Source organism: Dendrobates tinctorius, unplaced genomic scaffold (genome assembly GCF_039654945.1).
Source record: "Dendrobates tinctorius isolate UK_male_01 unplaced genomic scaffold, ASM3965494v1 ptg000156l, whole genome shotgun sequence".
NCBI lineage: Eukaryota > Metazoa > Chordata > Amphibia > Anura > Dendrobatidae > Dendrobates > Dendrobates tinctorius.
In genome coordinates, this window is record NW_027361823.1 from 22,781,018 (window position 1) to 22,804,943 (window position 23,926).

Sequence of the window (23,926 nt, forward strand, 5' to 3'; positions counted from 1 at the left end):
AGCTTGAAGTATCAGTCCGGAGCTGAGCCACAACTAGTCTACCACAGCTGCACCTTCCATCATTTGATTTAGAAGGTTTCCCGAGAGATGGCATACCACCAGGGTTGCCAACTTGAATATTTATTTTGTTCTGGACAGCTTATCAAAAAAAATGATAGTCAAAATTTTTATGGACACATTGGAAAACCATCATAAATCATTACTATATGCAATATAGGTCAACAGTCAATAATTCTAATAAGATGCCTTCACTTTAACCTGTAAAATAATAATTACAGTCAAAATAATCTGTATAAGTTTCTTCAGCTACAAATAAATCACAGACGCCTTAAATGTTTTTTACGGACAGGGCAAAAAAGTGCTATTTTTATGGACTGTTTCGAGACGGTGGGCGACCATGCACACCACTGATCTGATGACAAGTCCTAATGATAGAGCTAGACTGATACATTTTCAATAATTAAATCCCTTATGTCTCACTTTACAGATGTGTTTTCTGGAGAGCCCGATTTACGGTGTGCAATGAGAATGTTGTTCACCGTTATACCATAATTATTTTATTACACCTGCAACATAATTAAAAATAGTTGGACATGCATTTTTTATATATTTTCCTTATTTCAGGACACATCATGGAAATGTCATGCAGCCTTCTCTAAAAGACAACAGCGGCAGCCACGGCTCTCCGATAAGTGCTAAACTGGAAGGAATCTTTTTCAGTTGCAGCACCGAGTTCAATACCGGCAAACCACCTCAAGATTCACCGTACGGAAGGTACAGGGTCGAGATCCCTGCTGAAAAACTCTTCAACCCAAACACTAATCTGTACTTTGGGGATTTTTACTGTATGTACACGGCTTATCACTACGTGATTGTGGTCATCGCTCCGGTGGGATCTCCAGGAGATGAGTTTTGCAAGCAGCGCCTTCCTCAACTGAGCCTGAGCGACAACAAGTTTTTGACCTGTACCGAAGAGGAGGGAAGTCTTGTATTTCGCCATGCCCAAGATGTAATCTTGGAAGTCATTTACACTGACCCTGTGGATCTCGCTTGTGGCACAGTGGCAGAAATCATTGGTCATCAGCTAATGAGCTTGTCTACCGCCAACGCAAAAAAAGATCCCAGCTGCAAGACCTGCAACATTAGTGTTGGACGTTAAAAAAAGCCCTTTCGGTTTACCGTATGGCAGTTAACCCTCCCTCTTCACTCTTACCAGACATTTTGTCCGGAAGCATGCAAAAATGCAGCTGTCACCAAAAGCATACACCGAAATTAGAACTCCTTAACCCCTTCGCTGCCTGACGAAGCCTGCAAGGCATTGCTTGGCATTGCACTGTAGTTCCTCCCGCAGCAAAGGACTTTAAATAGCTTTTTTAAAAACTTTTTTTATTATTTGTGAAGTTGATGCTGCTCATAACCACTACAAGACCATTCTTTTCTCTGCCAACTGTTAAAATCTTAGGTGTTGCAAAAATGTTAATATTTTTTTTTTCTGTTCATTTGCTGTTTATATACTGTTTGTTTGCACAAAATTAACACAACTATATGTAGTCTGCTTTAGCAAGGTAAAACTACCAATTATGGCTTTATTGGGGTGTCTAAATAGCAATTATTTTAAGTTACTAAAAATTATTGGGAACTAAAAATAATAATAATGATATATAAAAAAAAAAAGCATGAAAATTTGTAATTTCAGCATGATTGAGCTCTCCAAGTCTAGAAACGTCAGCACTTCCAATGTCGCTCGACAAAATGTTAAATGTTAAGATACTAGCTAACAGGAAAACAAATACTGTATTCCACCATCATGAATATGATAGAAAAATATTTTATTTGTACCGTTGTATAAAATATTTACAAATCATATAGAATATATAGAGCACATTTTATTAGCGAGTGTATACATGTCATAAACCATTTTTTTCCCTTCTCAAAGATGTAGACTGTAAACTTCATCGAGTCGTGTATACGTTCCTGTTATTCTTGCTTCAAAGATTTTAATTAAAAACAGAACTGAAGTCATTCCGATTCATAAAGTATGCTTAAAAACAAAATCAGATATAATGCAACCATCACAAAAGGTCATGAAAATTATTTCACTTGCAAATGGTAATATATATTTTTTTTTTTTTTCACTCCCAATAAACAATTTTAAAATGTCTGTTTTAAAATCATGCACTTTGGATACAAGAGAAGTAGAAAGGTTTCCGACTTGGTAGGAATAGTTAAAAAACAAAAAAAACAAAACAAGAAAAAAAAAAAACGACAAGTGCTAAGCACAATAGCAAAAGACACGACAGATCTCGAGTGTTGTGGGTGCCGGTGTGACACATGTGTAGAAAAGGGAACATTAGCAGCATACTCTGATACCACAGATCATTCTGTACTCAGATATAAGACTTTATTCTGATATCGATAAATAGAATCAATCATGAGTAGATTAAGGCAGCTTTGCATATTTCAACATTCATAAAAAAAAAAAAAAAAGTTTTTTTAAGGATTTTTTTTTTTCTTTTAACAAGTAGGAAAAAAAAAAGATCACAAACTCGACAATCAAAAAATACTTCTGGAAGGCAATTGTTTTTAATAATCAGCAAGGCCCTGCTAGTAAATGATAGTATTTTTCACTATAGGAAGTGTTATATACAGCAATGAAGTCACCGTTCTACGTGCAGTGAGAAATTGATCTCTAGTGGATTCTAATATACTGGATACTTTATTGTGAAAAATTTAGTAAAGTGAATCTGTCACCAATTTTTGCTGAGCAGCATAATGTAGAAGCAGAGAGCCTGATTCAAGGAGGTCATTTGCTCAGCAACTTGCTGTAGTTTCAATACAATCAGTGTTTTATCAGCTGGAGATTATTATTGCTGGACTAGGTGTCATATGCAAGGCAGTCTCAATAATCTGTGTAACCTCGCCTCCACCACCTATTAGCAGCTGGCTGACAATGTGTACAGGAAGCTGCCAATCAAGAGTGTGGGCGGGGTTATACACAGCTCAGAATTGATGTGACTGCTACATCTACCGCAAAGAAAGCAGGAATTCTATCAAAACTGCACCAAGCAGCCCAATAAGTAACATCAATGGAATCAGGGTCTCTGCCCTACTTCCTACTGATCTCAAATTTTATAGCAAAAACCTGCTGACAGATTTTAAGTGTAGGAGGAAAGTGCTTTGGAAACTTGTAATTTTTCACATTTTTTTATATCAGTTGCGGCTACTCCAATCTATGGGAAATCTAGAGCCACATCCAGATTAAAACTATCCAACAATCTGCTTTTCAAAAAGTTTCCAAAAAGTTGTAGAGTAAGGCCGGGTCACACTTGCGAGTATGATGCGAGAAACTCGCGTAAGTTTCTCGCATCAATACCCGGCGCTGCCGCCGGCACTCGGAGCAGAGTGTGCAGCTGCATGTATTTCTATGCAGCTGCACACTCCGGTCCCGAGTGCCGGCAGCAGCGCCGGGTATTGATGCGAGAGACTTGCGCGAGTTTCTCGCATCATACTCGCAAGTGTGACCCGGCTTAAGTGAGAAGTTTCTCTATGACTATACTATGCTAAAGAAATGTAAATGGGGTTTCAAGTGCATCGATGTCTTTAGACACTGAAAAAAAACCACAAATGTATTTTTAAAGGATTAGGGTACATGGGTATCAGAAATCTGCTCAGTCCCGATGCAAACATTAAAGGGGTTTTATAACCTAAGAGCAGGAAGGTGGTAATAAAAATAAATAAGCATGACCTGGTTGATTCCTATACAAATTTCCCCTTAGATCCCGTTATATCCTTAGCTGCATCAATACCCCAAAGTGGTCTTTGTTTACAACGCTGATGTACCGCACATGTCCACTGCAGTCAATCACTGGCCTCAGTGCTGATGCTTGTATATATAACAGAAGACTAGTTCAGTGATTGACTGCAGTGGTAACATGGATGTTCATAAAGTCACCTCTGATGCATAGAAAATAAATAGCAGGGACCATGGAAGACACTGGAGCAGCAGGGCATGTAACATGAGTTATGTTTATTGTTTTTTTTTAGTACTTTTCCATGTGGTTGATTTTTTTTCAATTTACGGGTAACCCCGTAAATTTTCTAATTCTTTCACAATAACTTACAACTTGAATTCTTAGAAGTGTGAGGCCCATATCAAAAGTCAAAATGTGGATCAGATCTGTTGGCTCGGAGCAGATTTTTAGCTCTTGTTCGCTTCACCCCAAACATTCCCGTGTAGGAGAAACGCAACAAGAGCAGCCTCTCTCCTGAAATCCTTGCAATCCCCCCTAGAATGATCATCCTGAAACACCCATTTCTAACTTCGGGATCTGCATTGTCCTACTTCTCTATTATCCCTCCTTGCATTTCAGTCCAAGTACAGACCACGATATTCAGACTGTCTGTTTGTCTCCTGAGCCGAACCCAAGAGCATATATGAGGCTGTTAAATTTGGGTCAAGAGACCTATGGAAGGTTTGCACATTGCTGCCCAAACTAGAGCAGTGAATGTCGGAAGTGTGAAACCGGCCCCAGGTACTAGAGTTGAGCGATTTTTTTCAAATTCGGTTACAATAGGCGGCGAATATTGTCTTTGCAATATTCACCCAACACAGCCGAACGTCATTGGAGTCAATGGGAGTAGAAATGAACGAATATGTTTGGAACTGATCAGCAAACATAAATTTGGCACAAATAGGGTACCAATATGGCATGAATATGGCAAATTCAGATTCGGCAACCAATTCCAAATATATTTGCTCAACTCTACCAGGTACACCTCCAATCGCTAGTAAGATGTGTTCATAGAAAGTCTGCACTGCTTGTATGGTGTCGGAGGCTGTAGGGACAAGCTCCATCGACAAGGAGAATTTGTGGTTCTTTGATTATACACGCCCCGGTGAAGTAACAGAAGAACAATATGAAAAGTTGCTCCAGAATTAATATTGCATAGGGGGAACTTACTAAAACAGACATAAAAAAGCAAAATGTATCCAAGGCAAAGGAGTATTAACTCCCATTCTTTATTGTTAAAAAAATGCTTTGAAAAGTCAAGCAGCAACATTTGGGCCCACAATAGTCCACTCTCGAGCCAGTTAGGCTAGTTTCACATTTGCGTTTAAGGCCGCAGCATTGGCCTGCGCACGGCCGCCGCCCCCTGCCGTGCCTCCGCCAGTAGCTCCGCCTACGGGCGCATGGCGCTGCATGCGTCCTGTGTCCCCTATCTTTAGCACCAAATTGCAACATGATGCGTTTGGCGCTGGTCGGCGCAGCGTCAAAAGGACGCATGCGCCGCCAAACACATACCTGCGCAAGGCCTGCGTCCCCAGTGCTAAAGATAGGGGACGCAGGACGCATGCAGCATCTTGCGCCCGTAGGCAGAGCTACTGGCGGAGGCACGGCAGGTGGCGGGGCTTAGCGGCGGCCGTGAAAGCAAATGTGAAACTAGCCTTACAAAATCACAAAAAGCGCACGATGTGTTTTCTTGTGTTTGTAACTCTCTTGACAAAGGCCTATTATGGGCCGAAATGTCGATGTTTGTATCCAAGGCACCGGAGTAATTATTCCAATTCTTTATTGTCAAAAAGTCATTTTGCTTTTTTGGATTTGTTGGTGGGAAATTGTTCTAAATTAGTACGGACTCCATGTTGTGGTGCATGGAAAAAACCATTATGGGCAATACTAACACAGACATGTCAGGAGAGCCAAGTCCTCTGTAATAATGTCTATGAGACACCAGGTCTTACCAGAGATTGGGTGTTCCCGTCATTGGGTCACCGGGGATGTTCCGTAATATTCACGTGATATTCACGTTGTTGGAAATATAGGAAATAAAAACACGAGTGCCCGAGGCCTTGAGGAGTCCGTGTATTTTGGTGCCTCCAAGAACATTCAAGTTCTGTGATTCCCAGCGATTGCTAAAATTAAGGAGTGGAGGAACTCAGGAGATTGCTGCTGTCCTCTTAAGGGCGTCTGCAGACGAACGTATGAAAACCCGTCCGAGTTTCATCCAAAAAACTCAGATTTTTTTCTTCGAATTTTAATCCATGCCTCCATTTTTACCGTCCATATGACATCTGTGTGCCATCCATTTTCATACAGCTACATTAAAACATGTAGATGATCATACAAAGTTTCCTAGGTTTGTAACAGATATCCATCCCTAAAAATTGGTCGTGCAGGACGCAATTTTTTTTTTTTCACGCACCCATAGACTTGTATGTGTGAGTCTCATCTGAAACTCGGATGAAAGTACTGAATGCTGCCATTTTTTTATCGCGATCGGTCGAGCCAAAAAAAAAAAAAAAATAGTTCACCTGATCAGCACTATTGAGTAACATGGATGAGTGATTAAAAATTAGTTTGCACACGTCCGATTTATACGCTTGTCTGTATGAGCCCTTAGTGATCAGGGGAGGGCAAAGCAGCTGGATCCCCGAGGATCAAAACTTCTCACATATCTTGAGGACATGCCAAAAGTTTTCAAAAAGTCTATTTACATGCGGAAGTGAGAAAATATTATTGCAAAATGTTCAAAACGACAAAGAGAATATTAGTGTTTAAAGTGTAGACAATCAATACGTGAATTAAGGCGGTGAGTGAACAATATTATTTTATAGGACTCCATTGCTGTATCAAATGTATGAAAAAAAATCGGAAATTTCACGTACGTAGTTTCAATTGCCAGGAGCCGGTGCTTGTTATCATCGGATCTTTGCTCAATTAGAAGGTTTCATTTCTTTATACATTTATATATGCAACGCTGCTTTAATTTTACAAAGATGTTCAAAAAAATAAATATTCTGAAAAATACTTCTGCGTTTACAATATATGAAACTAGATATGAAAGGTTGGAGGCCGAGCCCCGAGACTCAGCAAGTCGGGGCTCCGCGCACCTTCATATATATGACAGTAAAACATCTCTCTCGTAGATTACATTACAATGACGTTCTCACAAAGTGCAGTCTTGTTGCTTACATTGTTGGCCTTTGGTTGAAGACACGAACGTAATGGTTTTAACATAGAAAAAAAATATGATAAAAACCCAGAGCTCAATATTAAAAATAGGTCGTCAGAGAATAAATATATACAGCCTGTACATGGCATAAATAGATTTTCTGAAATCCTCTATTAAAGTGACATTATAACCGTGTTCTCTGTTCTGTGGGTGATGCCTACAACATATGAAAGGCACTTCCGACAATGAAGCAGGTTGTAGAAACAGCGTAATATCGGGGAGCTAGTTAAACATGTCATTCTTCAAATATTAAAAAGTTTGGCAAAGAAAAAAAAACAAAAAAAAAAAAACTCAACACACAAAATGGTAAAAGCCTTATTAACTCAATCGACCTCTAACCAATTACCACCATAATGCCCTTCAGCAGAACCGTGTTCGTGACCGGGACAGCATCAAGTAAGCCCAATTTTGGTTTTCCCACTGTTGATTACCAACTCAACAGTCTATGTCCGAGACATTACAAAGCCCAGCAAGCATTAGCTCTGCGTCATCCCTGGTCAGTGCTATTGTTCTCCCTATCAGGTAGTGTGTGATATTAAAGTGCATCAGAATGTCAGTGTCATACATGAGTGTGCAGAAATACAGCAAGTTCGTTCTTCTTCAATACCGCTTCTGGTAGAGCCGCCGGCTCTAGATCGTCTTCGATACGTCTTGTTTGCTGATCAAGACCTCCAATAACCGCAGCTTCGCTTTTATTTGTTTGTATTCACAGTACTCTTCAGCCATTGGTATTCTGTCTTCTTTCTGTGCACTTCTGAAAAATAGCAAGCAAAAACGACACTGAAAGTGAAGAAGTAGTAAATAAAGTTTCTCCTCGGGGGCAGTGCCAAGATGTCATAAGTAGACTGACTAGTCTAGGTACCTACCCGCACGCAACCTCCGATCCTCTCAAGACCTCCTTCTCTACTCCCCCCTTATCTCTTCTTCCCACAACCGCATACAAGACTTCTCCTGTGCTTCCCCCATACTCTGGAACTCCCTGCCACAACACATCAGACACTCACCAACAGAAACCTTCAAGAAGAACCTGAAGACCCACCTGTTCTGACAAGCCTACAGCCTGCAATGATCCTCAGCCTACTGAACCACCGCACGACCTGCTCTACCCTCTCCTAGTGTATCCTCACCCATCCCTGTAGACTGTGAGCCCTCGCGGGCAGGGTCCTCTCTCCTTCTGTACTTGTGTGTCCCTTGTCTTACACATGTTTATTGTACTTGTCTATATTTGTCCTTTTCATATGTAAAGCGCCATGGAATAAATGTCGCTATATAAATGTATAATAATAATAATAATAATAAGAATAATGCTTTATACATTTATAGTGTCTATTTATTACATTGTAATATTTTTTATCAATCACCTTAAGCACAATAGCCTGATCCCGGATACAACACACGTACACGTCATAGGAGCAGTAACATTGCAGACAAGGCTCCCGACCGGCATAACCTACACAGTGACAGTCCACAATCTCAGGACTGGAGAAGCCAATGGGCGTCCTGAGTTCCTAAATGCCACTGTTCTGATTGACAGTTACACTCAGGAGCGGCTGTAGAATACAGCTGGCATTCATATTGTATGGAATGGGCTCAGCTCAAGAACCCGCTCCATACGCTAAGTATACAATGTCACCAAGGGGTTCAATAACAAATCTGAAACACTTATTAGAACTCTGTATTATTCCTCTCAGAAATTCATGGCTAAATTGCCAATTGGGAGTTATCGTTTCACTTTCAAAGACGTGTGTCCCTTAGTAGCCTGGCACACACCTCCAATTGGTGATTTTCCAGTAGGAATGAAGAAGACCTGTAAAACAATGAGCCACTTGTATAAGAAAAGAGGCTCCAGAATTGTCATATAACTGGAAATACAAGTATATACTAGAAGAGACTTGTCCGGAAAGCCGACAGGTCGTCTATTGTAGAAAATGCTGATTTATTTGTTTAGGCGGCATTTGATGTTGGATTGCCAGTAGTTAAAATCAAGTTATGAAAACTTAGAGCAACTAATACCACCGGTCTCCAATTAAGGTCCATGAATTAACTAAGTGCAAAAGTTTTTGCAGCCCCTACTAGGGATTCCTCAAAAGAGGTGGGTCCTCAGTTAGTGACCCCAACATCTACAAAAAGTGACACTTAGGCTGGTTTCACACTTGCGTTTTTTTGCGCTGCTTTTTAGCGCAAAAAAAGCATGCGTTTTTCCCCCTATACTTTAACATGGGTGCGCATACGTACGCGTTTGTATGCGCATGCGTTTATTTGCAGTGTTCGCTTTGGCGCACAAAATGCATCCTGTTGCATTTTTTGTGCGTCCGACTTGCCCCCAAAAAACGCATGCGCACGCAATGCGGTTTTTTCAACAGCAAAACACCCATTAAAGTCTATGGGTGCGCATACGTGCGCATTGTAATGTGCACGTATGCGCAAAAAAAGCATGCTTTTTTAAAAAAAAAATGCACAAAAACCCGCAAAAAAACGCACACAAACACATGATGCGTTTTTTTCATGCGTTTGTGTGCGCAAAGAACGCGCAGCAAAAAAACGCAAGTGTGAAAGTAGCCTTACGACCTAGAATGGCCACCCAATTTATGGACAGTCCAATGTTTTGAACGGAGAATGTTTAATGCTTTATTTCCCCTGTGGTGACTGTTTTGGGGGAAAATTTGAGAAAAAATAAAAATACTTCTAGTGTTTGTCTTACAATGTTCCTGCACTTTTAGGTAATTTTTCAGATTAAAAACTGAAATTTGTAAATACATGAGGAATAATACAATTTCTTTATATGACTTTAACTTGTATTTTTCACCAGTTTTCCTCTCTGCAGGCTCTCTCGCTAATTAGCAGTTCTCTCGGAACCGGTGAATGGAGACTAGCTGCTATGATGTCTCCTCTATACTGTACACACAGACATTAGGGATTCCTGCTCTCCTAGCTCTACGCAGCACATGTTCAGATGTTGCAGAAGCATGGAGGACATTACTCAGCAGTACTGAGCAGGGTAGGTATGAATCCAGCACTGGGGTGAGGTAAATTACTGGCTCTAAAGTGCAGCGAGATCTTTGCCTCAGCTTGGATTTTAAAAGGCTCTGTAACCTGATACATCAGTGAGCTGGATGTCCATTTTGTCTAGAGCAAGGTGTATTTTAGCAGTTCTTTTTCAAAGTGCATAAGTAAGGAGGTTGGGGGGAGTAGGAGAAGTGGCTCATAAGTGGAGAAAGGAGGAGAGTTCTCTGATAAGATAGATCACAAAGTCTCTTCTATTTGCCTATAGTATTGAGTGATGCAAAGCTTGTTATAGCGACAGTGGCCACTTAATTTTAGGTCCTTGTTTGTTAGGAAAAACAATTAACAGTGTCCAGATATTCTACACATTAGATATCACATCATTAATATTTCCAGACTACCTTCCAGTTTGCCGTAAAAAGTGCTCTTCAAATTCTCGTAAAGCTTTCCTTAATCTTTTCTTATCTGCTCTGGTTTCACGAAGTTGATCAAGAAGCTCGGGCCTGGAACATAAAAAGGAGACCTGGTCAGAACTCGAAAAAAAGACTGAGTCTTGAACGGTAACATCAACCTTCCCGCCCTTCATTACATTTTAGTGAGCTGGGATGGGGAATTTCACAGATTAAAATCTGATTTCTTTACTCCCATGTGAACCAGGTGATTTTTCATTTTTACTCTTTAATTTTTTTCCTCCTGTTTTTCCAAGAGCCATAATTTCTGATCATTTTCTATCATTAATCGCAGTGTGCTGACGCCTAGTGTGTGTCCACATAGCTTATTTGTGCACCTGTACATTAACTCATGTGTGAGCCCAATTTTCATGTTTATTATTCCGGCAATGGATCTGTGTGGGGTTTTTTTTCCATGGCACGCTGCCATTTTTAGGCCGGTTTCACACTAGCGCATTTTCAGCGCGCGCACGGCCGGGGGTAGCTCCGCCCCCGATCCGGCTCTCTGCCCGGCGTGCCCGCCCCTTCCTTGTAGCGGCGCCTCCTAGCGGACAGCGGCGCCTGCGATCGGCGCACCCTATCTTTAGCATAGGGTGCGCCGATCGTGCGCAGGCCGTGCGCTAGTTGCGCTTTGACCTGCGCTGCGCACTTTTGACGGTGCGCCGTGCGCGCCAAAATCCGAAAAGTTTGATTTTGGCGCGCACGGCGCACCGTCAAAAGTGCGCAGCGCAGGTCAAAGCGCAACTAGCGCACGGCCTGCGCACGATCGGCGCACCCTATGCTAAAGATAGGGTGCGCCGATCGCAGGCGCCGCTGTCCGCTAGGAGGCGGCGCTACAAGGAAGGGGCGGGCACGCCGGGCAGAGAGCCGGATCGGGGGCGGAGCTACCCCCGGCCGTGCGCGCGCTGAAAATGCGCTAGTGTGAAACCGGCCTTAGGCTAGTTTCACATTAGCGTTTTTTTGCGCAGCGCATCGGGCGCATAAAAAACGCAAAGAAAAACGCAAAACAAACGCGCGTTTTTTTAACGTCATGCGCACGCTGATGTGTAAAAAAAACGCAGAGTTGTTTGCGTTTTACATGCGTTTTTTGCATGCGTTGGCGTTTTTTATGCGCATGCGTTTTTAAGTGTGACTTTTTTCCATTGTCTAGAGAACATTCTAGACTTGTTTCACTCAAAAACGCATGCGTAAAAAACCGCAACCGTGCGCAAGACCATGCGCACGCATGCGTTACCATAGACTTCAATGTGTTGCTTTTGCGCATTCCGTGCGCAAGCGTGCGCATGCGTTTTTTTGCCGAGACAGGGCGCACCAAAAAATCCAACATGTTGCGTCTGGCGCACCTGGCGCAAAAGACAAAAAAACGCATGCGCACGAAAACGCAAGTGTGCGCAAAAACATGCGCACGTCATGTTAAACATAGGTGCGCAGTGCGCATGCGCACGGGTGCGCACGATGCGCTGCGCACAAAAGCGCAAATGTGAAACCAGCCTTACCTGTACCATTTTGGTGTAAATACAAGGTTTTGATAGCTATTCACTGCCTTTCTGTAACACGTGTGGCAATTCAAAAATGCCAATTCTGTCATCTCATTTTTTTTCTTTTATACAACGTTTATCATACAGGTTAATGGCTTTAATGTTTTGATAGATAGGACACTTACAGGTCTAACGATACCAGATTTTTTAAATTTATTTTTAAACTATGAAAGAGGGTGATTTGAATTTTTATATATGTTTTATAGTTTTAAAAACATTTTTTCTTCATTTTTTTTGTTATTTAGTCCCCATAATAGAATTGAACCTGCGCTCGCCTTGGATAGTGATATTACAGTATGCCATGTAAATGTTGGTTTCCTATGAAGTTCAGCCTTTTGAATGGACTCTACAGGAGTACCAAGATGGCAGCTATGGGGACCTTCATTGGGCTCCCAGCTAACCACTCCATGATTGTGTAACGGGAGGACGATGGGATCTAGTGAACTGTCTACTACATTCAAATGCCACGGTCAGCAAATGACAGTGGCTTCTAAATGGTCAATCAAGGAGAGGAGTTAACTCCGAACATGCCAGCCTCCTCTCTCCAGACCATTGATTTCTTATTTAGCAGTTACCTTATCTCCTTCCTTCTCAGCTTTTACAAGCTGCTGTTATTAATCTTGCAAAAATTACTAGTCACAGCATTGGCTGCATTCAGAGCAGTTCTTTTAATCACAACTCTTACTTTCCTGAGCCATGCGCTTGTTCACATGCCTATTTTTGGACGTGTATATATAGAGATAGTAGTGAAGACTCGAACAAACCACTGATAGCTGAATGTGTTACAACAGAACTTGTGCTGAGCTTTATAGTTCTACTAATACTACAGTTCTACTATTCACCAGAACTGTCACTCAAGGAGGAGAGCCCGCCCTGCCAGGAACCAGGAAGAAAGGAGACTGTAAAGAGATTGCATTGCTCTGAGCTTCTCAAAAGACAACTTGAGAATATCCTTTTAGAAGGAATCTGTTAGCAGGATTTCAACCCCAAACTTTATGCCCATCTAGCATTTTCAAAGTCCAGCAATACCTATACATGTCCATTCTGTTCCTCAGTGTTTGAACTGAGGCTGAAGAGCGATTTGTAAATCTGAAGCTTGTGTCACTTCAGCTCTATTCCCAAACCAGTGTTACGTCCTTCTGCGTTTCTGACAGTTTTTATGCTATGTGAATTCAGGCAAAGACACCGTGTCAGTCCAACAGGAGGAAGTGACGCTGGAATAGGGCTGGAGTGACGGAGGCTTCAGATCTACAAACAGTTCTTCATCCTCATCTGCACATCAATTTAAACACAGATTTCTCAGTAACACGGGAATGGCCATGCAAAGGTATTACTTGTCTCTGAAAGAGTTAAAGGAACATTTAATTAATTTGGGGTGTGAAATCCTGCTGACAATTCCTTTTAACTATGGATTTGCTACTGCTGCGTAAACAAGATGCATAGCAATTAATATGTTACATGTTTTCTGGGGCACAATAACATGCCAGTTAGGGTTACTAATGTCGAACAGTATAAATATTAATTGGTTAGAGCAATTTTCACAGCTGGGCATGTACTTAAATACGCTCAACGCTATTTATTGATGTTGGCCAATAATTACAGCTAATTGGAGACTGCACTGGATTCTATGCAGAATATATGGTCAGCTATATCGAGCAATATACGGTTAAAGGATTAAATAGACATCTTGGGTGTAAGAGGATAATGCGCGCTGTCTGGCATTAGACGCTGCGGATATCGGCACTTACGAGCTGAATGATATCATGTTCTGACAGCAACTGTCTATTAACTATACACTAGAAATATAATATTACGATCTACCGGAGCTTTCGGATGACTTGTTTTTATCTGTCCTTACATTCCAGTCTGGGGTCATTCAATACAGAAACATTCCCGGGAAGCAATGGTGCATGTAGCAATGTGGGAATCATCTGCTGGCATTATTGTGTAGGAATATATGGAGCCGTTATCTCTGGTCGGGGCACGGAGCGGTCGGCCGGGTTGTCAGATACCAGAACGTGTTACATCGATGTGTGAAACCAGCGGCCCAGTGCAGAAAGGTTAGACCTTGGAAACCAGTGTCCATCACAATATACAGCCTCCTGACTGCACTTAATATTAATCTGCACATTATAAGCCCCTCAGATTAGCCATGGCAGAATTTTAATCCCTACCTGTTATTTTTCCTTCCCATCTTCTAAGAGCTATATATATTTTTTGATACATAGCCTATGAAAACTTGTTTTTCGCGGGATGAGTTGTGGTTTTGAACGACGCTGATAACTTTACTATATTATGTACAGAAAAGCAAAGAAATGGTGAAAAAGATGCAATTCCACAATTTTGTTTTTTGTTTCGTTTTTTACAATTTTCTTTGTTCAGTAAAAATGACTCCGAAACGTGATTTTCCAGGTCAGGTTTCAGACCTGTAATGTTTTTATTTTTCTGTTGATGGAACTTATTTTTTGGTGTGGCAAGATATTGATACAATTTTGCGCTGTGTAATTTTGATCGCTTTTTACACAATTTTTTTTTATTTGGTTTGGTGAGCCAAAAAATAAATTGCAATTCTGGAGTTTCGAATTTTTTCATTATGCCGTTTAGCATACAGGTTAATTAAATTAATATTTGGATAAATTGAACCTTTACAGACGCGGTAATACCGATTTAAACATCATTGTCAGTGATTGACAGGAATTTAAATGGTTAATCAGAACTAATCAGACATGCTGTTAAATGCAGATGCCGGCTGTGTAATGCTGTAGGCATATGGTGGGCTCAGCGCTTTAGTCCGCTCCATACATGGGGATCCGTCATAAGATGTATTATTAAAGGGGTTGTCCACTACTTGGACAACCCCTTCTTGATTTAAATGTTTGACCCCAATAAAATATATAAAAACCTATACACACCTCCCGTGCTGGCGCAGTGGTATCAGCACTCGCGGTCCCAGGGCTCTCGTGCGGTGTTGTGACATGTGACCGTGGCGCCCAATCAGCGCTGGTGTCACTGTCTCCACCTTCAGACAAATAGAACATAACGAGGAAGTCCGGGCTGCAGCTGCTCTCTCACTTCCTCTACATGCTCGACAGGAGGCGGGGACAGTGACGCCAGTGCTGATTGGGCGGTGGGCTCGCGCGTCACAACAATTGCACGGGAGCACCGAAAAGGGAGTGACAACACCGCGGGGGCGGGGCGGAACGGCGCCGGCACGGGAGGCAAGTATAACGATTTTTATTTTATTGCGGCCAAGCATGGAAGAAGTTGTCTATCTATCCCATATCTATCTATGTATCTATCTATCCATCCCATATCTATCTATCCCATATCTATCTATCCATCCATCTATACATCTATCTATCTATCCATCTATACATCTATCCATCCCATATCTATCTCTCTATCTATCTAGCTATCCCATATCTATCCCATATCCATCTCATATCTATCTGTTCATCCATCCATCTATCCCATATCTATCTCATATCTATCTCATATCTATCTATCTATCCAACTCTATACGTGACTCCCTCTGCTTGACCCTTGCACTCCTCCCATTAACCTGCAGGTGTTCTCAGACAGTTCTACTAGCCCATTCACTTGTAGGCTTGCAGCCCAGGAGAGACATGTTTGTCCATTATAATAGGTTTTTTGTTTTTTTTTAACCTGAAAGTGGCATATATAGTAGGATATGGTAGGGTTCAGACAGGACCCGTCAGAGAAGTGTCACCTTGCCACGGTTGACGGGCACACATGAATTGGCCAAATCATGCGCTAAGAACCTTCGCTTTTGTAAGTACATCTTGCTGAGGGACAGAGCGTTTGGAAGTTTTTATTTCCATTGACATTATATGTCTTGGCATTCACAGGGTGCTGCTGTGCTTTTTTTATATATATCTATCCATCCATTCATCCATCTATTTATCCATCCATCTATCTATCCCATATCTATCTATCTATCTATCTATCTATCTATCTATCTATCTATCTATCTATCTATCTATCTATCTATCTACCTATCTATCCATCCTCTGGCACCTATATAACCAGTACTGTTAATTGAGTAAGAGCATTGTGGAGACACAAGTAGGTGGGAAGGTGCATTGAAATGTTTGGCCAACACAAGGTGCACTGAGTGCCAGTGCTTGGTTTGAACAGTCAATTTCTGCTGACAGTCTTCCTTGAAGTCTCAGGCGGAATATAATGCATCAAGAGAAGAATAGCTCATTCACACAGCATCCGATGGAGCCTGATGCAGTTGTCTAACTCCATGTGACAAATTAAAGAACAGTAAGGCACCATGGCAGTATCTGAGCGCCCTGTCACAGGTCCCTGCAACTCATAAGGGGTAAAACAGTAATGTGTATGAGTCATTGGTGGATGAATACATCCAATGCCAACCTCAGCTGTTGGCATTTATGCTGGCACACTTTTAAGGTGTACTTACCCTACCTGTACAGTAGGTAGCTGTACACACAAATGCATACACCTTACAAGTGCTTTGTCTGACCCACTGACCGGACATGAAGCAGATCGATCTGTATGAATCCTTGTACTTACATGGATGCTTCGTGGAGGTTGGACATAGACAGCGCAGGCTGCCGCACGCTTCTCCTTTCATCCAGAGGTGTAGCATATGCAGGTTCCAGGTCGTCGTTGCAGTACGTCAGATACTCGCCTGCAGCCAGATCGTGCTCTTCAGTCAATACAAATTCACTGGAGGAGTTTGGGGCGCTGTCGTCATCAGAGTCCTCCTCTTCATGCTACAGGTAACACAGAGTGTGATGTTAATCTGCAAGTCCTCTAGCTTTTACTTCATCATCACCAAACTAGCAGCCGTGTCACCTTCTGGTCTGCAGCTTCCTGCACACAATGAGATCCCCGGATTATCGGGATCACGACGGGGCCGAATATGAAATTGTCAATTTCTGTTTACAAGTCAAATGATGAAGGGCTCTGATATAGAGGTTTAATGTAATAAGAGCGGCATTAATGTTGAGACTAAGTGTTGTCTTATATGCATCAGGTCTGCTTTCTCTCTCTCTGTTGAATGCAAATAAACAGTTTCTGGCTGATCTGTAATATATGCTTGGATTAATCTATTTGGGATATGACATACAAGCAATTTTTTTGATCTAAGCCATAATTCTAATCTTGATTTTTGATATATGTTTAGTGAATGTTTTTCTCTGTTATGAGATATTCATCTCAACACTATTCTTAATACCAATATGTTTAGGCGCAATGCACACATATATTTAACATCAGTCTTCTTTATTGGCTTTCTCTGGTTTACTCATAGTCAATTTCTGTCAGCCCGTTTTTCTTACTGCGCATGCGCGGACTAGTGCACGCCCGTGACATACATGCAGTGGTCTCACACGCTGGGTCCTACATGCCCTGCCCGCGTCATATGACACGGAGGGTTGGGGGATGTCCACCGTGACCGCGCCTGGATGTTACCATTCTTAGGAGCTGTGCTCCGTCGGCGCATGCGCCAATTCACAAAACGGGCTGAGTAATTACATTCATTAGGGCAGTATACCCATTGGTCAGGACTCATATTTAAAGGACGCACACCCACTTTCATGGACACGCCCCCCGAGGAAGCAGGGCGAAACATGCGCGTCGGGGTTCATGACGGGGCTCCCCACCTATCCATTTCTTACACTGCTGGGATCTAGGTAAAGTTTCCTGAGTCACTCTACATGTCATTTGGGTTACTAATTATGATGGTGGCGCCATGTCTGCATTTGTTACCACATACACCTCTGGGTGAGGGTTTTCCCAGGCAGTCAGCGTCATGGATTTTTATAGGGAAGGTGAATGCAGCATCTAATGGCTCTCATGTGTGGTGCACTGAGCTATTGTGTTTACAAGGCAGTTTGCACTCTGAGGCAAGACATCCAGCAATACACTTGTTGGATTGGTATGAGTACCAGGTCATTTACCATGCAGTAATATTATAATTTTTTGGTGGAGTCAATCTGTCATGTATTTTGTTTCCATACTCTTTGTGTGTAACTATATTTTTACATAGTACTGAGCCTTTTTCAATATTTATTTTTTCATACGCGCATGTGTTTTTGGTATTCAAATGAAGTTACCAGTTAGTGGAAATCTATTGTTAGTTCTTGAGCTTATTTTGTTTGAATTTTGGCAATTGTGTGTTAACTGATCTGTAATATGTATCACTAAGCCCCATCCCTCCTCAGAGACCAAAAACACTGACTTTTGGCCTTTGTAGATTGATAGTGGTCAGTATATGTTTTTTTTTCTGTGCTACTTCAGAATAGGTAAAAAAAAAAAGGAGGCATGAATGATATAGCTTTATATATGGGTGTCTTGAGATTTTCAAAGTAAGTACACCAGTCTGACCAGGTTTAAGAGATCTCATTAATAATGTTGCAGAATCTGGTGACAAATCCACTTTAAATAACAGTGACAATGAATTAAACAACAAGTCTAGTGATCACAATGCGCAGACTTCTGATGCTCCTCTTTAAAAGGAATCTGTCACCAGCTGATTCCAGTGATGTGTCACTTACTGCGCTGTGTTTTGCTATTTCAATAAAATCAGGTTTTTTTTTTTAATCAGCAGGAAATGATCACTAGAGGACTAGGTGTCTTGTGCCTCCTAGTCCTCCTGCTCTGTGTAATCACGCCCTCACCATTGATTGGCCGCTTTGTGTCAATATACAGTGTACACAGAAAGCCGCCAATCAGTGGAGTGGGCGGGGTTATACACAGCTCAGCAATCTGAGCTCTGCTAAATCTGCAGCAGAGAAAACCTGCAGCAGAGAAAACTGTGATTCTAACACAAGTGCTGCACCCTGTAAACTAAGTGATACATCGCTGGAATTAAGGTTTCTTCCCTTACTACATGCTGCTGTTAGATTACACAGCAAAAATCCTGCTGACAGATTACCTTGCTTTTGTTCTTTTATTATACATTAAGACCTGCTGCTTTTTTCATCTGGGATTTGGAGGCTGATAAATCTGAAGATTACAGCGTCTGAGACACCTCTAATGAATACAGGATTGGATAAAATAATGCTGTGATTTTCAGTTGCTACACCCTGACAGCTTCTAAATAAAGATCACACTTACATGTACAGAAAGTAATGTTCCCCCACAATTCTGTCTACCTATACAAACAATAAGACGTAGAGAGACTTACAATCGTGGGAATCAAGGAGGCGGTGGATAATAACTGCTTAATAATCCGGTATCGGTCGTACAGCGGTTTTATTAGGCTTCTCTCTTGCTTTGTAACCTGAAATATAAGGCACACTGTCACGTACCACGCTGCAGGACGACGCTCTACAATTACGGCCGACAGATACATTAGTGCACATAATTGGATTCAACGGTGTAAGACTGGAAACACACAAAGGAAACATGAATGATATTATGAAACCGATGTGACAAAACACAACCGCACAGAGAAGTATATTCAATCCTGAGGAAATCATCCATTCTCCTGATGGAGCATACTGAGCAAACCGTATATTGGGTTTCAGCCCCTTCCCGCTGTGGCCAATTTTTGTTCTTTTCTTCCCCGTCATTTCCTCCAGGAGTCCTAACTTTTTTTTATTTTCATGTCGACGTAGCGTGCTTTCACATTGTGTTCTGTGTCTCTGTTGGGGCATACGTCCGAAGTCCCCCGCAAAACAGGGTCACGATGCACGCGCCTATGGGACCATAGACTGTAATGGTGACAGCAGAGCGAACGTGCACTCTGCCATGTGTTTTTTCGGGAGTGTACACCTACAGGAGGCGGACACCCAGATGCAGTCTACTACGTATAAGTGTCCACCTCCTGTAGGCGTACACTCCCAAAAATGATGCAAGTCAGAGCGCACTTTCACTCTGCCGCCTCCATTACAGTCTATGGGCCTGTATACTCACACGTCCGAACCCCGTTTTGCAGGGGATTTCGTACGTTTGACCCAACAGGGACACAGAACGCAATGTGATGGCACCCGAAGCCACATAAAGGCTTGCATTTTTGCAAGACAAGTTGTAGTTTTGAATGACTCCATTCATTTTACCATAGAATAAACTAAAAAAAAAAAACGAAAAAAAGAATTCCAAATTTGGAGAAATGGTGAAAAAAACCCATGCAAGCATAAAGGCGACATAAATCAATTGCTGACCTGGCAACACAATCCTCCAGGTCAGGTACAATTACAGTGGTACCAAACTTGTATACCGTAGTTTTCATTTTTAATTTAAGAGGTGGAAACTAAAAATCTGAAGTTCGACAAAAAAAAAAATTGGTTTGTGTCGCCATTTTTCTCAGACCCATAACTTCTTGATCTATCCATTGACGGAGTGGTGAGAGGGCTTGGGTTTTTTTTGCGTGTTGAGCTGTAAGTTTATGTTGTTAATATTTTGGTAGCCATTTATTACACTTAAGAGGGATGTGTGTTGACCGAATAACTGCAATTTTGGCTTTTTGATTGTTTTTCTTTATTTCAATAATCTTCTATGTTGATAGATTGGACTTTTGCGGATGTATGTTTTTTTTCACTGGGGTTACAGGCAGGTGCCGGCTGTGTAACCTGCTCCATACTCCCGCACCGGACATAGCTCATCCTATGTCTGGAAGGAGTTAATAGATTGTGCTCCTTGTAAGCAGTAGACAAAGGCTTAGAAAGATTTAGGAACAGACCACAGCTCATGTCTGTGAAGAAGAAGAAGGGTTTCAGGTGGCGTTCCGTATATCATATCTATATTCATACGCGCAGTGTAGGACACGACAGCCAGTACTGATTTCTTCCATGAAAGTGTCTGGCACTACCCATGCGGGTTCATGTAAGGACACGTGCGGTCAGCTCAGACGTACACGCGAACCATAGTCTCAGGACATCTTCATTTAGGGATTATAGAGTCTAGCTCTCCTGTCTGCATGTCTGTTTCAGAAAATGTGTGGATAAAAGAACTGTGAATAGTGCGGTTATTCTGAAATTCCTCCTGGAAATGTATGAAAAATGTGACAAGTGGGCATAACTAATCCCCTAGTCAATTGGGCATGTCATCACCAGACTGGCACAATCAGCCCTGATTGGACAGTGACAGCCTGTGTAGGGACAGGCCCTAATAATAAGGGGAATGATAACAAGAAATGCAGAGTTCTAAGTTCTCTGGAATTTTTATTTTTTGGGGAATGTAAAAATGTACTAAATCAGACATGACGGCTCATCGTCTAGGGGAAAATGCTGATTTTGTTAAAAAGTTGGTGATGTCACCGCTAGAACCTATGTCAAGAGCTGCTTTGTGGGTTTAGATCTTGGGAACAGGCTAAGGCCTCATTCACACAGTATTTCTTGTACAAGTGCTATCTGTGTTTTTCATGTATAGCACTCACACATATAACAGTCTATGGGGCTGCTCACAAGTCATATTGCTCCGTCTAAAATTGCAAAGACATGTTGGATGTGGATCCAAGCGTTGGATCAAACTCTGACATGAAAGTCTATGGATTTGTGAACATAATCAGGCAGCATTCGGATGCCATCCAAGTGCTGTCTGTTTTTCACGGACTGAAGGAAGAAGGTTGAGAAACTACTTTTTTTATTTTATCTCATCAGATCTGCTGAAGGAGAAAGCCCAGCAGCACTGTCCTATTAACCATAGTGTGCTCATGGAAAGGACTTGAAGTCCAGACTACTCAAAGTACTGTAGAACCCTCAGCACCACACAAAAAAGAAATGGGGCCATAGGTATTGCTGCAGTGATATTTATTTTAATCTGGCAAGGAGTCAAAACAGATATGGTCCAACGTTTCGACCGTGAATGGTCTTTGTGAAGGACATCTGTGTGTAGCAAAAGCGGGGAACCAAGAGATGGGGCAGGGTATAGGCCGTGGATCAAAATAAATATCACTGCAGCAAGACTTCGGAATGTGTGACTTTAGACAACCCAATAAGTAGACCCTTATCTGCTTACCACCCCTTAACTAATACATAAAACACCCCACTGCGTGACTTTGGATATAAAGGCCACAGCAGCCCCATTTTATTTAATAAAAATATCAAAACATCAAACAATAATATGAACCATAAAGTAGGGGTGACTGAAGGTTCCAAACCCCATTCTTAAAACCGCAACAAAACAGCTCCTCCACACCAGCCCCAGTTGCAGTGCACCGGCTCAGGAACCCCAGCTGGATGTTGCCCGTAGACAAACGTCCCACTGAGACCTAGCCCAGTAGGGACCCGCTTACAATTCTGTAAGAACCTTAAACCGATGGGGTCACTCATCCCTGCACTGGGCTCCCAGGTCCTTCAGTGCAACCAACCTCCTTCAAAATCCCCCTCCTTGTACGACACTGCTGTAACAAATTATGAAAATCTCTAATTATTATTCAAGCTATTGACCTAAAAAGGGGGCAAGGTTTTGGGTACAAAGGCCATCACAGAAGATGGTCGTCCCCTACAGGCAAGCCCTTAAATACCCCTGCCCGGGACCATCCCACCCACCAATCAGGTAAGCCCCATGTCCTTGGATTTGACTATCTCCCTCCCCTAAATCTTCCCACTTCGTACACATCATATCCCAGTAACCCCCACAACTCAGGCCTAGCAAACATCCTAAATCATGATGCCCTCCCTTGAGCCCAGTTGAGGGTACGGTCTGGGCCCTTACTAGACCTACAGTCCCATTTCCTTTTTTGTGGTGCTGAGGTTTCTTCTTTGATATCATGTGGATCTGTCATAACTGTACAACATGGGAATATTCCTTTAAGTGAAAAAAATGCTAAAAAGTATGTAAAGTTATTCTATAATATAAGCAATTGCTCAGCTGTCAGGCGAAAGTGGAAACCTAGAAGGCCCCTATGAATGCGTGACAGGACATACATCAAGATGAAGTACGCCACGCGTTCTGCATCACAAACTGAACCGGATAAATAAAAAAGAATCCCATTCTCAAGGTCGGCCCACGCTCGCTCTCCAACTCTCAGCCGCAATGTTAACAATCCCCTAAACAAATGTATATGGACTCTGAACATACGGAGGCAGAGAGCCAGCTGGACAGTCCCCGGCTGGGCGTGAAATAATACAAACATCGATAGGAAAAATTCCACCATCATTGACAGAATAGGGCTTTGCCAAGAATATCCACACTTTAAGACTACGTTCACATGGCCATATTTTCGCTCCGAGTGCTGTCCGTGAAAAAACTGACCTCACATGGACAGCACTAGGACCAATGTTCTTTGATGAGCCTTTTCAGATGAGCAATTTTTTTTTGCTGATAGAAAAAAAATGTCAGCATGGTTTCTTTTGTATGCCGGATGAAACTCATATATTGAAGTCTATGGATGCGGAAAAAAATGAAATCTAATATCTTCATATATTCCACCATATAACACCAGTTTGTTATGGACACCTTGCAATTTTGTAACACAAGGGACAGCTCGGATATGGGTACACCTTGACGTTTGGCAGAGCGGCTTAGTATACATTTTTTGCAAAAAAACGTATCAACTAAATACCCTGTTTTGTTATCATCTTTTTACTAGCACTTGCCGTTTACTGTTACTTTTTTACAACAGAGTATTTTTAGACGTTTGTTATACTGTGTTTTTCTGTGTTTCAGTCTTTTGCTGGTGTGAACATTGTCCTACAGACTTGTTCACTGTGTGCATGGCCCATATGTTTACATTCAATTGGTTTCTTGTTCCTGCAAGATTAGGGAGGTCTCCACCCCTCCCTTGTGGGTCGTGCACATATAAGCCGTCTTCCACAGTGTGTCTACATCGGACATTACCTTTCTGAATCCTGCTCATATAGGTACCATACACATGGTCAGGTTTTTAAATACATCGGTTAAGGACTGCTCTGAGATGGGTATACCTTGACGTTTGGTAGAGTTGCTTAGTATACATTTTTTCCAAAAAATGTATCAACTAAA

General features: G+C 41.9%; 2 protein-coding genes across 10 annotated transcripts in view; one reads left to right on the forward strand and one right to left on the reverse strand.

Annotated features, from left to right (window-relative positions):
• Positions 1–2,022, forward strand: part of PHYHIPL (phytanoyl-CoA 2-hydroxylase interacting protein like) — a 179,965-nt gene extending 177,943 nt beyond the window's left edge. For both annotated transcript variants that reach the window (XM_073548265.1, XM_073548266.1), the window contains exon 5: positions 625–2,022. In XM_073548265.1, the coding sequence (XP_073404366.1) occupies positions 625–1,159 (535 nt within the window). In that variant the 3' untranslated portion in view covers positions 1,160–2,022. The remainder of the gene's footprint in view (positions 1–624) is intronic.
• The window catches only part of FAM13C (family with sequence similarity 13 member C), a 193,232-nt gene continuing 171,118 nt past the window's right edge, over positions 1,813–23,926 (reverse strand). For all 8 annotated transcript variants that reach the window (XM_073548262.1, XM_073548264.1, XM_073548260.1 and 5 more), the window contains 4 exons: positions 19,185–19,280; positions 16,565–16,767; positions 10,419–10,520; positions 1,813–7,768 (listed from right to left, as the gene is read on the reverse strand). In XM_073548262.1, the coding sequence (XP_073404363.1) occupies positions 7,645–7,768; positions 10,419–10,520; positions 16,565–16,767; positions 19,185–19,280 (525 nt within the window). In that variant the 3' untranslated portion in view covers positions 1,813–7,644. The remainder of the gene's footprint in view (positions 7,769–10,418; positions 10,521–16,564; positions 16,768–19,184; positions 19,281–23,926) is intronic.